General features: G+C 44.1%; 1 protein-coding gene across 32 annotated transcripts in view; it reads left to right on the forward strand.

The window, feature by feature from the left end:
- CAMK2B (calcium/calmodulin dependent protein kinase II beta) overlaps positions 1-21,902 on the forward strand; it is an 866,219-nt gene that overhangs the window by 290,768 nt on the left and 553,549 nt on the right. For all 32 annotated transcript variants that reach the window (XM_078666806.1, XM_078666785.1, XM_078666796.1 and 29 more), the window contains exon 4: positions 8,173-8,227. In XM_078666806.1, coding sequence (XP_078522932.1) covers positions 8,173-8,227 — 55 coding nt within the window. The remainder of the gene's footprint in view (positions 1-8,172; positions 8,228-21,902) is intronic.

A 21,902-nucleotide genomic window follows, 5' to 3' on the forward strand; every position in this document is an offset into this window, starting at 1 on the left:
TGTAGACGAGGGTGCCTCTTAGGGTGGTATTGGGGTCCGTATGGATCTGGAAGTGCATGTGTTCGGTGGTGTTGAGGGTGTCGATGGTGTTTGTAGAGACCTTGATGGTGTTCTTGTGGATGATGGCGATTCCTCCTCCGACTCCGTTGGTACGGTCTCTGCAGGTGATCTTGTATCCGTCGAGGATGGCCACTGCGATGTCTGGGGCGGAGGCTTCGTTCATCCAGGTCTCAGTCAGGAAGGCTATGTCTGGTGAGGTGGCGTTGAGCAGGTCCCAGAGCTCGACGGTTTGTTTGCGTGCGGAGCGGGTGTTGAGCAGGATGCATCGGAGCTGGTTGGGTTCCGTCGTTGCAGGCGTCTCGGCGTCTTCGATGCAGGAGAAGCTGCAGTACCGGCAGGTGAAGGGGCCGTGGGTGCGCTTGGGGGTGGGCTTGTGGCAGTTGGGCGGCCGTCCGTGGTTGAGTGCGATGAGGGTGTTGGCATCGTACCGGATGCGGGGTTCCTGGATGCCGCGTGGTCCAGGGGTCGTGGCGCTGGGCGCTGGGCGCGGTCCGGGTGCAGACGGGCTTGCCTTAGGCGCGCCTGCTGAGCGTGTCCGCTGCGCGGCCTTGCAGCGGCCGCCATAAATGGAGGCGTGGGGAGGGAGGCTCAGCTGGGAGGCGGGAGGGGCTAAGAGGAAGGCGAATCAGCAGCAGGGGGGCGGGGCCGCAGAGGAGGCAGCGGCGGGAAAATCAGGCGGAGTGCGGGGAGAAGGACGGAAGGGGGCTGGGGCCACGGGCGCCACAGGCAATCGGGCGGCGAGAGAATCAGGAGCGGCAGGCAACAGGCAGGAGCAGCAGGTAGTATGCAGGTCAGGAGGCAGAGAACAGGGGTGCTCGGCGGCGGAGCTGCAGCGGGTGGAGAGCGACCTACCGGAGGGTCAAGGGTAGGTCGGGGACTCGCAACCAAGTTGTAACATCTCAGAAGCACTATTAATTAAAAGGGGGGTCTGTGTTTAGTAATAACTTATGATTGGAAACATAAGGGGCACGGTGGTAGTGAGGATCTGAGGTGGAGGTCATGGGGTGGGGAAGCCAAGAATGATTGTCGCACCGTGCGCCACCATCACTAAAGCCGGCCCTGCCTTCGCCTACTGCAGTGAAGGTAGCTGGCTGCTTCACCATTACTTTGAGGGTGAATGGATGGACATTGCTCAGTACTTGTAAACAACAAGGGTTCCCTGTGAGAACAAATGAAAATCAACCCCTAGGTCAGGGAATAAATCAGTGGAGAAAAAAAACGCGCAAACCTGGCCCAATCTTCATTTTATCCCGGAACCACGTCCGAGTGAGACGTGCGCCTCTACGCAGCCTCAATCTAAGGATCTAAGGTATGCATTCTGCAGACACCGGCTTTTACAAATCACACGCTTTTACTTAGTAGTCGGGTGCGTGGATTTTGTTTTTAACATCGTAGTGTTAATTGTTACCCGGCAGGAATCCGGCAAGCTGCATTAACCGACATAACACGGTTGGAATTCATCACGCCAGACCGCGTAGAATTAAAGAGCCGACAACATAGGTACGTTATGTGCAAACATTACCTAATATTCAAATGGGACAGTTTTACGATACGCCCCCATTTAGCATAATAGTAATTAGGCTTCTGTTTTGTTTTATTCATTCAGGCTTTAAACGTGTATGGCCATCAAGTGCATATCGAGTGTCAAACTGTGACTGACTTACAAATACACATGCCTTTTATTTTACGAATAGCCCGGTAAGAAACTAATAGGGTTCATTATAGAAAATCTATCGCGTTTAGATACAAACAATTCACTGATTTTCTTGTATTTGAATTTTGTCATCTCTAGATAATGCCGGTATTCTAAGGCCCCAGAAGTTAACATAGAATAAACAAAGTGTAGAGGCGACGTATTCTAAAGCTCTATTACGGGTAAGAAGCTCACCTAGGAATACATAATTCTATGAGAGCTTGGATTTATCGGACACAGTCATTATTACAGTGTGTCGTGAATGGTATATTTTATATTATTATTCAGGCAGGCTCCTTACCTTGACGATCAAGACTGCAATATCGAAATACCCGTTTTTAAACATAAGAACCACAGATTCATCAGAATAGGTCAGTTACTCTCTTTTCATTTAAAGTTACCTTTTCAGAATTAAATTAATCAGCGAAAGCCCTGTATACCTGTAATAGTAAATGTTCTCTTTATTAACAACATTACAGAATCATTTTTAAATCAGAAACGTGAATTCCGGTTCTGAGAATTATATGGAACCCTACTAGCGTCGAATTCCTTACCATTGTGTTAAGTCCATTTTAATTTTAGGTAAGTGAAACTAGATACGTGATCTGTTTATAGTGTAACCTTCTAAAAATTGTCGGTGATTCAATTAGCGCAAATAGAGGCATGAGTAGCTTTTTATAACAACCTCATCACAGATAAGATAGATAGAACAGAGAATCTCTGGCGTTCCAATCTACTAAGCCCCTAACAGTAATATATGGCAGTATTGTTATAGACCATAGAGCACTGCACTATCAGATTTATTCTCGTTCACCCTACCTAATTCTTCTTTGCATCTGTCTATCTATTCCAATCAAATCTATAGCTCTATTTGTATGTCCCATGACAGATGTAGGCATGCAGAATTCTTCCTTTTTGATATGCAAATTGATTTATTTAGTTTAAAACTATCATGTTTTAGAAATAATTATTTGTGATACAATGTTTATCAAAAATTACGGAATGTAATAATCAGATTATGTATCATTTGTGTCTCATGCCAGAAATAGACTCTGGCAAAAAGCTAAATAGAAGAAAGCCATAATAGAGGTTATGTTATGTTGTTTATGCTTTGTCATTCTTTAGATTATCAATTGTGTTTTGATTATTTTAGGACCTAAGTTGTTTGAACAGTGTTTCCTTGTCTAAATAGAACACATTTTATATACAAGTTGTTTTTAATGAAATTACACACATGTAAAGATAACACTGTAATGACTGATAATGGATAAAAAATTAAACTAGATCTGTTTTATTTTCAGAAAGTTGTAAATTGTCTTGAGAAAGGCGCTGGTCGCCGAAACGCGTCGACACACAACTTACTCTTCTATGTCCAAGAATTTTTTATGTTACGGTTGATATATATTCATTTTTTATGGAATGTATATTTTTAGCTCTTGATTTATGTGATTGTAATAAAATTGTGTAACTATTTGTAAACTGTTCACTCTTAGTGTTGGTCCTTTCATGACTCTGTCATTATTTTAGAATTACTGCCTAGGTAGTTTTCTCCACTGGACATTGCTCAGTGCCGCACAGCTCTTTTCATACATTGTACATAGCAACTTCCTTAATACGATGTCGAAGTACATTGGGAAGTGCTGTGTCGCTCGCTCGCTACATTCAGTGCTGAGCAGTCTCCTCAGTACCTTGTCAGAGCTGGGCAGTGTTGTCAGAACCTTATCAAAGCTGGGCAGCTCCTCAAGTATATTGCTCAGAGCTGGTGAGCGTTCTCAGTACCCTATAAGTACTGGGGAGTTCTGTTGTGATACTGAGTGTAGGTGGATACCCCTCCCACTAGAGCTCTGCATGATCCTTCGTCGTTCTCTTGATGTGAGACTTTCCCAACACAGAATTAGTAGCTATTTATTTCTCCATTACAACAAGTACATTCACAGAGGTGCGTGGGTCCCCGCTCTGCAGCATCAGTGGCCCTGCTGGTTCGGAGTGGGGCGCGTTGGCGCGTCTGTGTCTGGGTTCTTTCTGGTGCTTTATTGGCAGAGCAGGCGGGTTGCTCCGATAGCTGAATGGGGTACGAGTGCTGGAATAGCAGAGGCACTGAAGGTCAGGAAGCAGGAGCATTAGCAAAGCTTTTCCTTGGTCCCAGAACTGGGGTTTCACGGTGTTGGGAAGACAAGGAATCTGGTGTGATTGCAAAGCCCTATATGGTGCGTTGCAGCCCGGGTAAGGGTTGTTGCAGCCCGGGCAAGAGTCACATTATATAGGCCCCGAGTTTTTTGTTAGAAGCCCCCGGGTTACCAAGCACCAAATTATATATAGTTATGCTTCCACTGCGGGCTTCTCTCTCCACCCTACACTTCCTGCCTTTTTTTATTTGTTTTTTTAACCAATTTTTTATTCACTTTCCAGTACAGTATATGTTATAAGATAGCAGAATTCAAAGTACTATCATGTATTACGCATTTCTTGATAATGACCATATTCGACACGGAGGGGTCAATTCAGTATAATATGGTTAGAACAATAACCTTAACAAACATCCTGGCACATCGGGGAGATCCATACAGTGTCGACACAATTCGACTAGTCCATTATCGTTATTTCATTATCATTAGTCATACCTTCACATTATTCTTTAATTCTGGAATGGGAAATTATCCACAAATCTACCCCCTCCACCTCACAGCACAAGTCGCTTCCAGGCTCCAAGAGTGGCATAGACCGATTTCTCCCCTGACCCCCCATGTAAACAGAGAGCCCCAGGAGCCCTATGTCTAGCATGCCAGCCACATCTGGAGTGCCAACCGCCTGTGGGATCAGTAAACAGGAACGAGGACGTAGCATGCTGAAGTAACCCAGCATTGCATGCAGGGAACGAAAGGTAGCCCTCGGGGGGTGCACTTGGAGGTTATGGGAGAAATATAGGAGGTGGGGTAACATCACCATTTTTGATAGCGATATTCGTCCTTGTACTGTGAGGGGTAAAGTGCTCCAGAACGGCATCTGGGAACGTAAGGAGTATATGGCTCTGGTCTACACCTTCCTGTCTCTTAATCTCACTCTTGCAGGTTTATTTTCATCCCTTTCTTGTTCATTTTCACTTATTTCCTATTATTCTCCTTCCCATCTCTCGCACTCTCCCGCTCTCTCTCCCGCTCTCTCTGTTGATGTGGGTCAAAGTCTGTTTAGTGGTTCGCAAAAGTGGGCCCTAACACACTCTTGCAAAATAGGACTTCAAGTCCCCTGGTTTGGTGGTAAAAACTGCAATAGTTTCAGTATAGTAGGCCCCTCACACACCTGGGGACTGGTGCCACTGCACCTGCTGCACTGTTGATATCTAGGCCCCATAAGTCTGATGTTGGAGAAAAAAAGGCCCTGGTTCCTTACGTAATTAAGCATTGCTAGCGGAGCTACATATAGGACTCAGTAGTGAAATACAAAGGGTACTGCAAATCAGAAATGAGATGCATCGGTGTTGCAAATGTAATTAATTTGATTTGGGTGATTTTTTTGTTAATGCATCAAGGTATGTAACCCAGCAACGGAAGTACACTTAAAACAATTCAGACCTATTGTCTTTGCCAATGCTTGCGTGCAAAATCAAATAATTAACATGGTTTTGTTATGAATGATTAAACCTGAAAATGTTTCAATTCTTAAAATATGAGACTGAATTAAACATTGCTGTGGTCTGTGGAAGGGGTCTCTGGAGTCTCGCATTCACTCCAAAACTCCGTTAAACGCCATTTTCCTCTGCAGCCTCTCACTCTGTTAGACACTTGCTCCCTTTTCCTCCTTACATATTTCAGGAATCCTCTATTTGCATATCTCACACGTCATCTCCTTCCTCTTCAGCACGTGTTCTCACTCTCTCCTTCTGCAGGTACTTGTTTTCATCTCCATTTCGCTGCTTTTCTTTTTCTTTTGTGCGGTGCATATTTTGACACCTGTGGACTTTATTCACACGTTTCCCGACAATCCAAGTTGGCACAGAGGTGACCATCACTCTGTGTCAGCAGCAGAGACCTCAAGGATTAGATGTACGGGCAGTAAGGCCACCTTCATCACCCACTGACACTAAGCATTGTGAGAAACACTAACTGCCTTGAACTTCCGCGCGCTCAAGCGTGCCACTTAATCCGCCCACAACCAGAACTCACGCAGACGTCTGAGGCGCCTCAGTTTGCACAAGAGTCGTATGTTGTTTGAACAAAACAAACTGCATAAGCACAACATCTGGAAAAACAAACAGCCATAGGAAATACAAGATGAAGTTAGACGAGAAATGTAAACAAGGACTGCATTACTGACATGGATTAAGTGGTTACAGTCAGTGTTCAGAAATGGATCCGTGTTTCTGCTTGTAAAGTAAGCGGTCCATTTCAGCGTGGCGTTTAAAACCTGACAGGACCCGGTTCATTTAAGCCAGACTGGGGCTAGTAATTTTGAAATGGAGTTACAGATATTGATTTTAAATTTGGCATGAGCATGTGGGTTTCAGTTGTAGTGGTGGTGGGTCTATGAGCATTTCGGGTGAGGCTGTGTGGGTTGGAATTAGATTGGGGTTTGGGGTGATATTTGAGGTTGTGCGTGGCAAAGAATGTTTCATTGGCGGCGAGGATGAGTTCATTTTAGTTAGGTGGTGTTGAGCAGGGATGAAGCTGATCGTTTTTGATTTTGGGTGCCATGACTCGAGTCTCCAAGGAGGTGTGAATTGTGTTGGAGAGCTACGAGTCTCAACTAGTGTGTTTCCATGTAGATCTGGATTAGAGTGGACTGGGTGGTTTTAATGGGGATGGGATGGGAATTAATCTAGCTACGGCCTAACGGTTAAGAGTTGTGTTGAGGCTACTTGCTTTTGAGTAGAGTTGGGAAAGGTCTATTTGAGCAGTGAAGAGTTGGATGTTGGGGATGGTGGCAGCTGACATGTTTTTGCTCGGCACTAAATAGGTTTGAGTTCAATTGAGACAGGGTAGTTCATAATTGGGGGTGGGCCATGTATTTTAAGTTGGAATCATGCCTGGTGGTTTGAATTTGGTATTGTCTGGGTGCTGTTGAATCTGGATGAGGAAAATAAAGTGAATTGTAGGAATGATGTGTGTTTTTAAAAGAAGTGAAGAGTAATATTTTTGGGGTACAAAGATATATGGTTTACTTTGGGGTTAGAACTGGGGGTCTCAAATTAGGGGCGAGACCTGTTGATGTGCAGTTAGGGTGCACCCCTAACCATTTGTGCTGGGGATGAGGGTAATGTTAAGTTGTAGGCAGAATGGATGTTTTTGAGTTGGGGTGTAGCTGAGTGAATTTCGAGTTGGAGCAAAGATGGGTGATTTTGAATTGGGGTGGGACTGGGCTCATCAACTTTCTCATAAAACACATTCGCTTGTATATGTTTTAAAGCTCCGGATTGGCTAGGAGATGCTACTTAAGTTATTATAAAATCCTCTGTATTCAATTGGAACACTGCAATTCAGCCTCAGTTTGCATCAGGAAACATGAATGAGTACTTTAGACGGCACCAGGATACTTTTAATGTGCTTTTGTGTTGCATTAGTTGCTTTAAGTGTAATATTTCCGATGAGAAAAATAGTGGATTTTGACAATTTTCCCATTTTTATGGCCTATTCTAGCTTGAAAATACTGACAGGCCAGTAAAGTACTAGCCAGTTGGGAACCATAGGTGGGATCAGGTGGTTTGGAGGTGAAGTTGAACCAAGGTCAGGTAGGCTTGCGTTGAGGTTAGGATCATGTGCTTTTGAATTTGGTTTTAGCCAGGTAGTTTTGAATGTAGGTGGGGCTAGTCAGATTTGTTTTTGTTTAGGGCGGTTGTATGTAAAAATATTGTATCAAGAAATACTGTGTGACTTACATATCTTGTCTTAAATATAATCTACAAAGACTTCATCTCAGCGGGTGTAGACTTTCTATTGTTCACTCCATTTGGATGACATTCTGAAGATATTTAGGACAAAATATTCTGAAAACACTATTCAGATACCACACAATGGCATTTTAGTAGTTTAAGATGGGGTGGACATCGACCATTTTATTTGAGAATATTACATGGTATTGTGATCACTAAAGGTGATTTTGTCTAGGATTGAGTAGTTAAGTAGAGTTAGGATGAAGGATGAACATGGTTGGTTTTACCTTGGAGCACAGCCAGGGCATTTTAAGTTAAAGAGCCAAGTTGTTTTGTGTTGTGATTTGTCAAGCTGGTTCTGAGTTTGGGTGAAGCTAGGTTGTTCTGAGGTGGGGTCAAACTGGATGGTGTTGTCTTGAGGTAGGAACTATAGTTTTTGGGTTGGAGAAGCTTCAGAAGTTGTGCGTTTAAGTGGAGCCATGTTGTTTGCGAGTGTTGGGTGGATAAAAAATCCTGCAAAATAAACTGACCTCACTCTCCATTCCTTTCTTTTCAGTTCGCCTCCATGACAGTATATCTGAAGAAGGATTCCATTATCTCATATTTGACCTGTGAGTACAAACACTTCTCTTTTCTCCTTACATGATGTATTACCCGACTCATACTTGCAAGTCAGTAATGATAGCTGGGCAGTATTGCATGTTGTCTAAGCAATAGTACCCTTGCATTGCTTAGACAACATGGAAAAAATTGTGGGATCTGATACAAACTACATCTTCCACTGATCCGGTCTATGGAGCGGGGGACCTTACATCTGTCTAAAGTAGCAATGAGATCTCATATGTTAGCAGTACTGATGATACCTCTCACTAGTTTTGATAGAACTCTGAACTCCTAGGAATCCTTTGTGTATGCAGAACCCAAAAAATAGGCCGTACCTAAGAGAACTAATCAGATGCTTTTATATGTACCTGCAGATATTGTGAAAACCTCTTATATGCACACAGGAATACCTTAAGGTTTCTTACATAGGAATATAGGAGAGTTGGGTAGAGAGCGAGAGAGTTTTATAGCACTGAGGGGATGTCATATGTCTTTACAGACCTCACGTGTTGATAGGAAAGTGGGATTTTTTTTCTGGGTCCTGGAGAAGTCAGTGGCTACTGGGCAGAATACAATGTGGCTGCTTTCTTTAACCATGCATGGCTCTTGGACTCCAGCTCTGTTTCACTTGTGTTGGATAACTAAGTTATTCCCTTTGGACACAAGGGTGGCATATCAGATAGCATTAACTCATGGATTCAAATCCTGTTTCATCTGAGCAATTACACTCAATAAATGCAGTGTCCATTCAGGGTTATAGGTTTGAAAAAATATATATCTTTTATTTGCAGGAAGGAAAATGAGACTTTTAAAATTAGAAATGATTAGGCTGTTGCACATTGTGATGCTGAGATTCCCCTCTAGAACATTTAGGGTAAGATTTTGAGTATGGCGAGTAGAGGCTACTCTGTCGGGATGGCAGGGAACATTGCTCCTGCCATCCAAAGGGATCTCTGCCTCTGATATTTAGAGTTGTACGCCAACCCCACAGATAACTCTAAACAGCAGCGAGAACCATTGTAAAAGCTTGACGGACGGTTCCATCAGACATAATGGCTGCTCGCCAACCTAGAAGTTTTCATTTTCAAATACAAACTCCTAAATCGGGAGGTTTTTTTTTATAAATGAAAACCTACTGACCGCCACGAGTTTTCTCGCAGGGTGCGGGAGTTATTATTATTTTTGTACTGTATCTCACCACCAGGTCATGGCCAGCAAAAGACGCCATGTAATCTCCCACTCTAAATTGGGTGGTCAATCAGATGGCCATCTTCCAATGGCCTGTTCTCCTTATGGTTGTTGGAGGAGTATGTTGGCAATGGAGCCGTAGTAGGCTCCATCATCGACATACTTAAGGTTTGCCCACTTCTAAATCGGAAAGGTGGGCTTGGAGTTTAGATAGAGAGAGGGTCCTCCGCTGCTGGTGCGACAGAGTACCCTCTCCACCAAACGCTAAATAAGCCCATTAAAGCACTCATTCTATAAAGCGCTATACTACCAATACCATTGGGTTTTGTGGCCTGAGTTATCCTGTGAGAAAATGATATGGTGATGTTTTCAGACTTCCTAAAATCTTTTTTCTGAGCTTTATTTACCACAGTTAGGGATGCTAACCAGAATGCTACAAGGTATCACTTTAGCTGCGATATACCTGCCCTATGTTAAAATGTGTCCGCAACCCACGGTGCAATGGTAGTTCAATTCCATGGGTTTGAGCAGAATTCTTTGAAATAAGATAGGGTTCCAAAATCGCAACAAAAAACCCCAAAGTGAAGCACTAAAGAGGAACTAGGATCCCAACTCAAGGCCAAAAGTGACACTGTCACTGTCACAGTTGATAAATGTCTTGTTGCTCAGGTAATAGCTACCAGGTGTCCAGTAGTTAGTATCCACAACAGTGGATGGTTAGGGGTAAAATCAGATGGTCCAAATTGGTTTCTCAGTTACAGTTCAAAAAGATTGTTCCTCAGGAGTTGCGCTTACCCCCAAAGTAGGTCCCAGAATTAAGGGGAGGGAGTAACATTTAAAAGCCCATATAGTGAAACTTTCAGGTTGTGGTTAAGATTTTGGATTGACAGGCACTAGACATTCAAATAATAAGGAACAGTAAGTTGTGGAGCGGTTATTCAAATGGTTCTAGAACTAGGATGACCAGTCACAGACAGCACAACCTTATCTAAAGGTGTAGAGGAAGACGACATCTCTCCGGGGCAGCGACCTGTCATAAATGGCTGATACTAAGTCAGGGATAGGGCTGGGCAGATTTGGATTGAAGAACCAGCACCAAACACACAGCTCCATAGGTCTAGATATCTATTCAAGCCGATGTTGCCTTGGTTGGTTCTAATCTGCTGAGTTTCAAGGTCCTCATGGCTCCTGAATAATTAATTCCTTTGATAAAATCTTTGATATGACCTAACGTGGCTGGGCTTTGTGGGTCCCTTTGGATAGTAACTTACTCTGCTCCACTCACACTGTGGTACAGTTTCTGCTTTTGCCAAGGTGAATACTTACATTTGTAGGCATAGGGAGTCTGAAGGAATTTTATAAATAGCCATTTGAAGATCTTCCTCCGCATGCTCACGGTTTGGAAGCAGTGACAGCATTGACTTGTGTGGACAGGTACTGCTTGTTATCAATGATCAGCCGGAGGTTCCTGGCCTGGGAGGTTAAGGTTAGTGTGGATCGGGCCGACTACCAGGCGGATTCATTGGGTGAGATGTTTTTCCGAAGGTAACTCCTTTTCTCTTGTGGGTGTTGAGCTTTAGACAATTAGTCTTCATCCATATAGCGGCATCAGTCAGGCAGACTGTGAACTTGTTCCTTGTGTTGGGGGTTTTGTCTTAGAGGGACAGTTGTGTATCGTCAAATTAGATGAAGTTCATGCCGTGGGTACAGATGACGTTGGCTAGTGTAGTCATATGTGTTGAGAAGGGTAGGGCTGAGGGATCTACCTTAAGGCACTCTACAGATGAGTTTACTGGCTTTACTCAAACGTTTCAGCATTCTGTGCTCCCAACCCCAATGTTCTTCAGAGACCTGTACCAATTAAAAGCCAGAAGGTCTGAAACCTATGTTTGATAGAGGATGCTGATCCCCAGTAGTCTACCTTCCACCAACTAAAAGAATGTAAAAAAACAAAAAACTCCCTTCATCCCCAAAGAGCACCACCAAATGGATGTAGGTGCTCTTATCTGTTCCTTAATAGGCTAGAGCAGCCCCTTATATATAGGCATATTACATTACCATTTAAAAATACTTCAAAGAGTAGAAAACACTACTATACACATCCGTTTCAACTACTAAAAACACTAGCCAGTAACACTCTATTGAAAAACCTGCACTTGTTTCCAGCCCAACCAGAATCTGCTTCAAAATAATTTGCTTCACCTACAAAAGCCTGCAGGGGTCAGCACTAATTTATTTACAAAACAAAATCACACACTGCAAACCAGGCCAAGTCAAAAAGAGACTGACCTTTCTTGGTTTGGTGGAAACGCGTCGCCAATAAACACATACTGAGAAACGCGGACCCTGGAGTGCGAGTCATTTGTTGTCCTGGAGAAAGGTTAACTGGGAAACCTTCGTGAATATATATACGTGTGTGTGTGTATATATATATATATATATATATATATATATATATATATATATATATATATATATATATATATATATATATATTATATACACACACACATTTCAGGGCCACACACACACACACCCCCAACGAATTTCAGGGCCAAAACAAAAAATACATTTTAAACTGATTAAGTACGACTGAAGAAAAATCAAAGCATCTAAACATAGAATGCCTAAAACCAGTGTCGATAAGCAGTCAAGCCCCATCCACAACCCCTCGCTGCTGGAGGCAAGGGAACCTCTCTTGATTACAGTAAATTGCACCCGAAAACTATGCAGACACACTGACCTTGCAGACTCATTATTTAAACCATGGATATAAAATGTAATAACTGTAAAAATGTACCCCTCCCACTTGTATGGCACTTCTGCGAATGCTGCGGAAAATATTACCGATGCTCCCGGCACAATCTAGGCCAGAAGTATCATCTTAAGTAGGCTTGACTACTGTAACTCACTACTTCTAGGGGCCCCAAAGACCTTGGTGGCAAAATTGCAACGAGTGCAAAATCTTGCCGCCAAGTTGGCTCTCTCACGTAGTCGCTTTGACTCTCCTACAAAAGCGCTTAGGGAGCTCCATTGGCTCTCAATCCCTCAGAGGATTGAGTTTAAGGCCCTCTGCCTGGTACATAAAGCTCTTCATGGACAGGGTCCCTTTTCCTTGCAGAGCCTGTTTTCCTGGTATGTACCTTCCAGATCTCTCCGTTCGGCTTCAGCATGTATGGTGACAGTTCCCAAGATTCTGAGGATTCAGCTGGGAGGTCGATCCTTCAAATTTACTGCGGCAAAATTGTGGAACTCTATACCACTTGGTTTACACCGCACAGATGATTTTACTTCTTTTAAGAAGGCTTTGAAAACATTTCTGTTTCCCATAACTTGTTAAAACCCTCTTCTGTAAGCTACGCAACGGTCTGTACATTGTGTGTGTGTCATCTAAGTCTAAGCGTCAGGATACCCGATGGGTGACAGTTATTGCGCTATATAAAAGCACCAATACATACATACATACATACATACAATCATTATTAAGAGTGAATTGTAGCAGGTTTAGGCCACACACCACAAATCTCTCTGAAATCTTTTCGAAGCAATTTAATTATTCTTTGTGTGTGGTAAACGAGATCAGCGCAAACAATTAGAAGGCATCTGGCCACAAATATCTTGAAAGTGAAGGGGTTAAAGGAGCTAACCGCTTCGCTGACCAAAATGCTCAGATGTGACAGTTGAATCTCAAAAAATGTTTCACCCTATGAGCAGGGTCTTTGAGCACTGGGCTTAGGCTTTCTACCCTTTTCATAAACCCTCTGAATTTTCAGTATTAAGGGGTCGATTAGGATGGCGGACGGACCTGCGTCCGTCCGCCACCCCAGAGTAGGAGGGACCGTCCGCAGGGGCAGCGGCGGTCCCTCCTGTGCAATTAGGATGTGACCGCCAGGGTGGCGGTCACATCCTGTATTTTTAACATTGCGGCGGGTGCTGCTTCAAGCAGCACCCGCCGCAAGGTTAAAAATGAAAGCAGTGCATTTGCATGCACAAAGCGGCAGGCACCTCGAGGTGCCTGCCGCTTCGTGCACGCAAATGCAGGGGGGTACCATAGGTACCCCCCATGTGCACCCCCCACCCCCCTTTACCCCTGGGGCCCCGCAACGGGCCCCCAAACAAAAGTCCGTATGCCTTTTCACGGCGGAAATGCCGCCGTGGAAGGGCATAGAAATGCTGACATCCTAATATGCCTGGCGGTGTCTGATAGACACCGCCAGACATGTTAGAGCTTTTCCGCCGCGGTCGGAAAGCGACCGCGGCGGAAAAGCTGCGGACGGTTTTCCTGACCCCCCAGCCATCCTAATCTGGCGGGGGGTCTGTGCAGGCTCCGCAGCGGTTTTTCCGCATCCTCCGGGCCGGCGGACTCTTCCGCCGGCCCGGAGGATGCGGAAAAACCGCTATCCTAATGAGGGCCTAAATATCCTTGTGATGTCGTAATATGTACCTCGCTTGTGACTCTTTCTTCACTGCCAAGATCTCCATTGTATGTAGTTTCATGTTTTTGCTAGCCACGGTCAGCATACATTCACTTTTTGTGCAGTACCACTCATGTTGGGGTGGAATTAGAAAAGGACTTCTGCACATTATGGACCCAAATCCCAAAGGTAATCTGAGACAAAAGTCTAATTTACGTCTTTTGGTATTCACAGAGGTCATTTATGAGTCATGTCTGTATGTCCTTAGTCGAGCCGGAATCTCCGGCTCGGGACGGATGAAGTGTCATCACAAAAAGGAACATTAGGAACGTGAGATACGTCGTAGAGAAAGTCATGAAAATGAGTTTGAGCACGGAAAAGACTGTGGCCAGACACTACAACACATTCCAGAAAAGTTTGCTCCTGTGCATCATAGTGCATGCACTCCACAATTGCTCTCCCCTCAGTGTTGACTGTAGTGCTTCACCAAAGTTTGGTGTAACGCTACAGTCAACACTGAGGGGAGTGCATATTGTGGACTGAATGTACCATAAAGCAAAGGAGCAAACTTTTCTGAGATGTGATGCAGTGTTTGGCCACACCCATTTCCCTGTCCAAACTGATTTTCGGGACCTCCTTGACCCTTAATCTTGTGTTCCTAATGTTCCTTTTTTTTATTGTATACTAGATCATTGATTACACTTCTTCTGGTCCGAGCTGGAAATTCTGGCAGAGCCGGAGAGTACGCCTTGGGCCAGAGAGTACGGCTTGAGCGGGAGATTCCAACCCGACTGCGGACTTAGACATGACTCATAAATGACCTCTGAATACCACAAGTCATAGAGTTAGTCTTTTTGTCTCAGATTGCCTTTGTGAATCAGGCCCTATGTTGATTATTGCTTTTCCTTGACTCTCACAATAGGTCCTTGAGCACCAACAATGACTGAGTATTTATTTATAAGGTTTTATATAGCGCGAACGTGACCCACGAGGGTATCGGAGCGCTATACAGTTATTAAACAAAAGAGATGAAGTAGTATGCAAGCATATGATAGTACGAAATGACGACAACAGAGGTATATAGCCTATGGATAACATATGCGACCAGTAGACAAAACATAATACATGGTTATTAAACATTAGGTGGTTGAGGTCATAAACATACATCTAATATTCTCCTTCAATTCACAGGAGGTAAGCAGTGGAATGTAGATCATGTAGGAGACTCGTGGTCATCGTAGAATACTGTCTTAGGACGTGAATTTGTTCATAAGGAGTATTTTTACTTCTTTTTCAAAGGCGGTATAGGAGGAGATTCCACATATCCCAGGAGGTAAGGAGTTCCAGATCTTTGGAGCAATCCCTGAGAAAGCGCTGCAACCAGTTCTCTTTTTATGGAAAGATTGTGGTTTCAGAAGTAAAGAACTGGCGCTGCGTAGTTGTCTGCATCCTCCAGAACGCTCCAGCTTTAGAGCTAAGTAACTGGGTGTATTGGTATTCAGTGCTTTGTGGGTCATGCAAGCGACCTGTAGGTGTATTCTTGCCTCGTAGGGCAGCCAGTTCAGAGCTTTCAGGGTCGGAAAGATGTGGCTATTTCTTTTTGTTCCTGATACCAGTCTTGCCGCAGCATTAAGCGATGCCGTCAATGGAGCCAGCTTTTATTTGGGGAGACCGCAAAGAGTGGTGCTTCCGTAGTCTAATCTTGGTAGCACTAGTGCTTGCACTGCCGATTTGAGGTCGGCCTGTGGGAGGAAGGGTTTGAGTTTCCTTAGTATACTCAGATTGTGATTAGCTCCCTTGGGTGTATTAGTAATGTGCTCCTGCATATTCAGGTGTTTGTCTATAGTGACTACCAGGGATTTCGCAGAGTCAATGATGAGGGGAGCACAGTCAAATGAGGTTAGGTGTTTCAGCCATAGATCTATCTTAGGAGTGTGATTGGGTGGGGAAATGAGAAGGAATTCAGTTTTTGTTTTTAAGCATGAGATGGTTGCCAGTGAGCCAGCTTTGCGTATTCTGTAGAATAGCATTGAGGGAAATGAAGTCTTCTGGATTGGAGATTTTTAAATACAGTTGTGTGTCGTCCGCATACCGGTGATATAGAATGTTCGCTGAGTTCAAGGCGTTCGCCTGGGGATCCATTAGTAGGTTGAAGAGAATGGGTGATAAAGCTGAGCCCTGCGGAACGCCTAGGGTGACTGCGGAGGGTTGAGAGAGAGAATGCTTTGTCTTGATTCTTTGTGTTCTGTTATTTAGGAAGGAGAAGAACCATTGTAACACTGTGCCCGTAAGGCTCATCCTTCGTTCCAATAGGGACAATAGGTTGTCATGTTTAACCGTGTCGAAGGCGGAGGATAAGTCCAGAAGTATCACTAGGCATGATTCGTTGTGGTCTAGCATTTTTAGTATGTCATCCATTATGTGGGTGAGTGCATATTCTGTGCTGTGTCCTTGCTGGAAACCAGATTGGTGTTTGTCTAGTAGGTTGTTGTTCTCGATATAGTTATATAATTGTATTTGTGCACATTTTTCCAGCAATTTCGCCAAAGTGGGGATGTTGGATATAGGGCGGTAGTTGTTGAGATCTGATGGGATGGCGCCAGAATTCTTTGATATAGTAGTTCCCTGTATCAGAAGCTAGCTCTGAGTTACAGCTTAGTAATCTACTTAGTGGACACACCCCCCGACAGCCAAGAATATAATGTTGTCTGCATCTATCCTCCAGAGGTAGAGATTATGAAAATGGTGCCATGATTGTCATCACCACTGTTTCTGCTGTTCTCCTTTGAGGCATGCAGTGCTGAGAAAAAGATCACCACCTTCATGCTCACGGTCTCATTGTTTGAGCTTCAAAATTAAGGACCCATTCCACATCAAGGACCCATTCCACACTGATTTGCACTTTGATGTTAAGGATACACCACGTCAAAGAACTCTTCAGTGTCAAATCATATTCTGTGTTTGGATACCCTTTCACACCAGAGGCACCTTGGACATTGAACATCGTCTGAAAAAGTAGAAAGCACCATGTACCTCTATAGAGAAAAAAGATAGAGATCTAGAAGGCTAAAATACCAAAACCTGGCTTTGAACTGTATAGTGCAATATATAGTGAATGGAAAAGTGTCTCATGCCCCTCAGAGGGAATCTCCGGCCACAGAGATGCCATTACTCTATAAAAAAAAAGGGTGTCATGCTGCAGATGAGTTGTATCTAAAAGAGAGTGCCTGGCCCCACAGAAATCTATTCACCGCAAGGCAGAGGTATGATACACCTAGACAATCGCATATATTAAGAAGATCTGCCACCTCAAGATGATCTTACATACCCCAGGGACCTCGTGCTCCAAAAGAGATGTTACTGCTGATCAGAACACTTTGCCAGAATCCACTGGGATATTCACTCTGCTAACTATCCATTGACAGTTGCTATGAGAATTTAATCTATTAACGATGTTGTAAACTTTACACAAAGTCTTGTCTAGCATAGCAGCAAAACTCAATCTGCCTATATACAAACAAGATTCTGACTGATCTTTGAAACGTGGAAGCATTTTGCACCAACTCAGTTGCTTCTTCCCCTTTAGGTATGAGGCGCATTCAACCACTGATCAGCATTTTCCTTACTCCGGCCACCACAAAAGCAACAATTTTACTCATATTAAAGAAGTATGATAACTCTTTTCTCCAGTATTGGATCTTTCATACATTCACACGCTTGACTCATGTCCCATTGTTGAAATGGGAGTCCCACTGTAAATCTTGAAAAACAGCACAATGTTAAACATAGCCTAGAAAGGCGATAGAACATTCGCTTCAGTAACATATCCCCATCTTTTAAATGAACCAAACTCCAACCAATCAGGCTGCAGCATCATCTAGAACTCATCCCTCAGAGGCTTCCTTCCCTCCGATTTTCTATTGCACCTCGCCTGAAGTAAGTCTCCCCTGAGCTCTGCTTAGTTGAACTATATTTTTGCTAAATACAGAAAGATTACAGTTAGTACAGTCTGTACTACTAACTACAGCCTACCATCTTCTGGAGAAATCTGACTTCCTACAATGTCAAACTAGACTAAAAAGGACTTTTCAGGCCACGTGGAACCTGTGGAAAGAAGAGACTACACTCTGAAGACCAGTACAAGGACTGCATATACTGTCTCTAACGATCTCACAAAGTAAAGGATTGTAACATTTGTAGTACATTTTCCTCCAAAGACAGAGAAGGGATATTGTTATTATTGCTTCAAAAGCTAAAAGCCAAGGACACCCCAGTTTTTGAGGAAGATCGTGAGGATTCTTTTCATCTGCTAAAACAGATCAGACGAGAGAGAGGTCAGAAGGTCATCTGCCTCGAGAACTTCCACAAAAGGCTTTGATAAAGACCCACCATGGATCTTCAAAAGAGTGAAGTCCATCTGGAAAACTCTTTCATAAGTGTAAAAAACACGAATTCTCAGAAAATCAGAAATGTCCAAATCTGAACCTACCACACCATCTACTCTGGTACCACTGACATTTTAAAAAACGTTGTTGGCGCCTTTGATGGAGAATTTGTTGACGAGCACGCCATCAACAAATATATTGTCTACGACACAGTCAACTGTTGCATCTACTATGATGGCAGTGATGGCAGTAATTACTTTCAGTTCAGTGACCACTACAGGCACATCACCGATGACACAATTGACAGTGACAATGCCACTGATGGTAAAAGTAGTGACTATGGTGTTGAGTGTAACATCATCGACGACTTAATCAACAGTACTGTCAACGAAACCTATGAGAACATCGTAGACAAGGGAGAAAAGAGGGGTAGAAATGGAGAAAGTTTCTATTTTGTTAATACCAGAACATACATCTCCAAGTAAGGTATCACCATTACCCCCTAGTCACCTTCTAGATAAGGATGATTCAGACTATGATGGGCCGTTTAGTTTGGCACCTATTCCATCAGAGCTATGCGTCAAATAACAGCAAGATGATGGAGGTGATTCTAAGGGACAGGAATATTACTCCTCTCAACAAGAGGGACAAGAAGTAGAATATATGGATGAGTATCAGTCATATTCACAATATCAATACCAAGAAGACATGTTATGTGTGCCAAAAGCACTAGTTACAGGCCTAAGGCTAATGCTTACAGATTATTACAAATGATTTCTAACTTCCTTAAAAACAACTTCACCTAGACATGTTACAGTACTTGCTCAATCTCCACACGTACCACCATCAACGCCACAAATGCTTAGTCATTTACCATCCGCTACTTCTCAAAGGTATACACCACAATTAACCCTGGGGAGAGTTTGCGGAGGTGTACTACACGGAACTCCACGAAGTGGCAAACAAAACTCTGTTGCACTACGCGTAGCTGCGCAAGCGGCGGAGTTCCATATAAAAATGCTGTTTGCGGTAATTGCACAGTTCCGGATGCTTGTCCGCACTGTGCAATTATTGCGATCGGCACCTTGCACAGTGCAAGCGGTTCCTTCTTTCATTTTCTGCCGCTCGAGTAGATTTTTACTCAAGCGACCGCTTTCTCAACGCTAAAGGGCAGTGTCTCAACCAGAGCAGTCGTGAGCATACACGACCACTCGCGATGAGAAACCTGACCCCCCACGTTGAGAAATCTCGTAGAGAGGTTTATTTTCCTCGCTCGCCAACTTGACGTTGGTGAATGCGAGTGAGGAAAAAACTCCGCTCTGCGAAGCGGAGTTTTTTTGAACTTCACGAGCTCCGCGGAGTGCAGGAAACTCTGCAAGCTCTGAGAGCTATTCCAGAAGTTGATAATGTATTCAGATGAAAAAAGAGAGAAAGTAAGGGAAGGACAAGAGTTTGCTACTGAATGGATGATTATTTTTAGGGAATAACCCTATTTGTATGGTCACCCTCCTCCCACACACACACAGTTTTTGCTCCAATGGAGATGGGTATGACTTTGAAAGTGTACTGTACTGTGCTGCCTAGGCCCCAGTGCAGTGCTCCCTCCCTAAAACTGATGTGTCAATTGGCAACCCCAATTGGCAAGGTCTTTAACCACCTTATAAGTCCCTAGTATATGGTACCAGTGGTACCTAGGGCATGGGTGTCTAAAGGAGTCCCCAGGACCTGAAACACTGCTTGTGCCACCCTGAGTGACCCAAGTAAACTATTGACAGCAGGCCTGCCATTGCAGACTACAGGAGCAGTGAAAACTGCTCAAACTCGACTTTGGCCTCGCCATGTGTGTCAAGGTCAGTGCACTATTTTTTAATATATGACAGTCACCCCTGAAGAAGACCTTCTAAGCCCAGGAGGCAGGGTGCATTATATTAAAGATATGGTCACGTAAGTGCAAGCTTATATGTTCCTATAGTGGCCTTTACCATTAAAAGGCTACTATAAGTGCTGGGCGGTTCATAGGATAACATGCGCTTGCACCCAGGCAAATTCGAGGTCGCCAGCTCTATTATGGTACCACCCAAATATGTCATGTTTGGTATCCAACAACATGCTTCATTACCCCTGAGACTAATCTTGTGTCGAGGACGATGTGGCTGCATCCAGGTGGCTACTTTAAAGGTTGCCCAAATGGCTGCCCGAGCCTTTCCTATGCTGTGGCTGCCAGCCCGCAGCTGCTACCGCCAAGATGGGCATCTGACCCCATGACAGGAGGTATGAACTCTCCCAGGAGTCCGAAACAATGGCCTGTAAGGGAAGGTGGTCCCACAGCCCTCCCTGACACGATGGCTAGTGAAGTGGCACGTCAAGGTGGTGAGCTTCAAAGACTTCCTTGTCTATGATATGCAACAAGGCTGCCTCCCACAGGAGGAAACAGACTTATTCCTGCCCCTAGATACATTTGTACCTAGGCAGGCGGGAGAATTAGGTATTCAGGAGGTGTACCCTCCCAGAATGCTAGCCACACCTCTAGGGCGGGCTACTTGGTCGGTACAGCGAAGGAAGACTTCTGTATTTTTAAAAAGTTGTACAGTAGAGGTTCTGGGTAGAAAAGGTTATACACACTGCAGTATGTGGTCACCTCAGGGACAGATTAGCCGCTGGGGCTAGTAGCCCATTAGCCACTTACACCCACACCCCTAACACTCCTAAATCTAGAATGTAAGGGCTACGCCTGTCACCGGAACCTCAATGCTGATCTGACTTGCAACAAAGAGGAGACCCGTGCCTGCAACACTAGGATTTGCACAAAGGAAATGTGTGATTCTCTGCACCTGTGGAAAAGTGCCTGGAACTACACTACTGTGACTCTTCCTAGACCTAAGCTCTGTTCCCCCAGACAGAGGGACCCATTTGACAGCCAAAGGCAACTCTAGACTCACCTGGACTAGTGACACCAGTCCCCTGCACACCGCAGGTAAAAACAACCTTCTGGAACCAAAGAATCACTGGCCCTCAGGCCCTGCAAGGGATCACCCAGAAGTAGATGGTCTAGTGCATTGTGTAAAACTTAGTCCTGACTTCCACAAAGTTTCAGGCAGCTACTGTTTTCCCCCGGACGTCAAAATAACTTTTAGCTGACTTTTTGGCTGGCAAGACTTGTTGGTTGCCAGTCCGGCAACCACCCCCTTTACTTGATATTGCACCTCGAGGGAACTCTGCAAAACCTTCATCCGATGTCCGCAACGGCTACGTGTCGTTATTTTTTTTTTTTTTGCTCGCTGTTCCCCACGAGCACCATGAAGTGGTTAAACCTGCTCCCCTGTGGCTCCCGCTTCAGCATCCCGAACAGCTAAAATAACTCTGTACCTGGGCTTCTCTAGCTAGGTAAAATCAAACTGACTATTGTGGCTTGGTCCTGGGACCAGAATCACCGTTACCTTCCTTGGGATCAATGCAACTCACCTGCAAGTGACCGATTGTCACTAGTGCTTTTTACCACGGACTGCAATGATGACGTTTTGCAGTAATGTTTTGCACGGATTCAATTATACTTCTAAAATCCATAACTCCGGTTATACTTATCTGATTTACTTCATTTGGTGTCTAAATTTATCTAAAAAACTTTTTGTATTAATTGGTGTCAGATTTCTTTCGAATCGTGTCAATTGCTTATCGCTCATGTTGGTAGGCTGAAA

This window comes from Lissotriton helveticus, chromosome 11 (genome assembly GCF_964261635.1).
Source record: "Lissotriton helveticus chromosome 11, aLisHel1.1, whole genome shotgun sequence".
Lineage (NCBI taxonomy): Eukaryota > Metazoa > Chordata > Amphibia > Caudata > Salamandridae > Lissotriton > Lissotriton helveticus.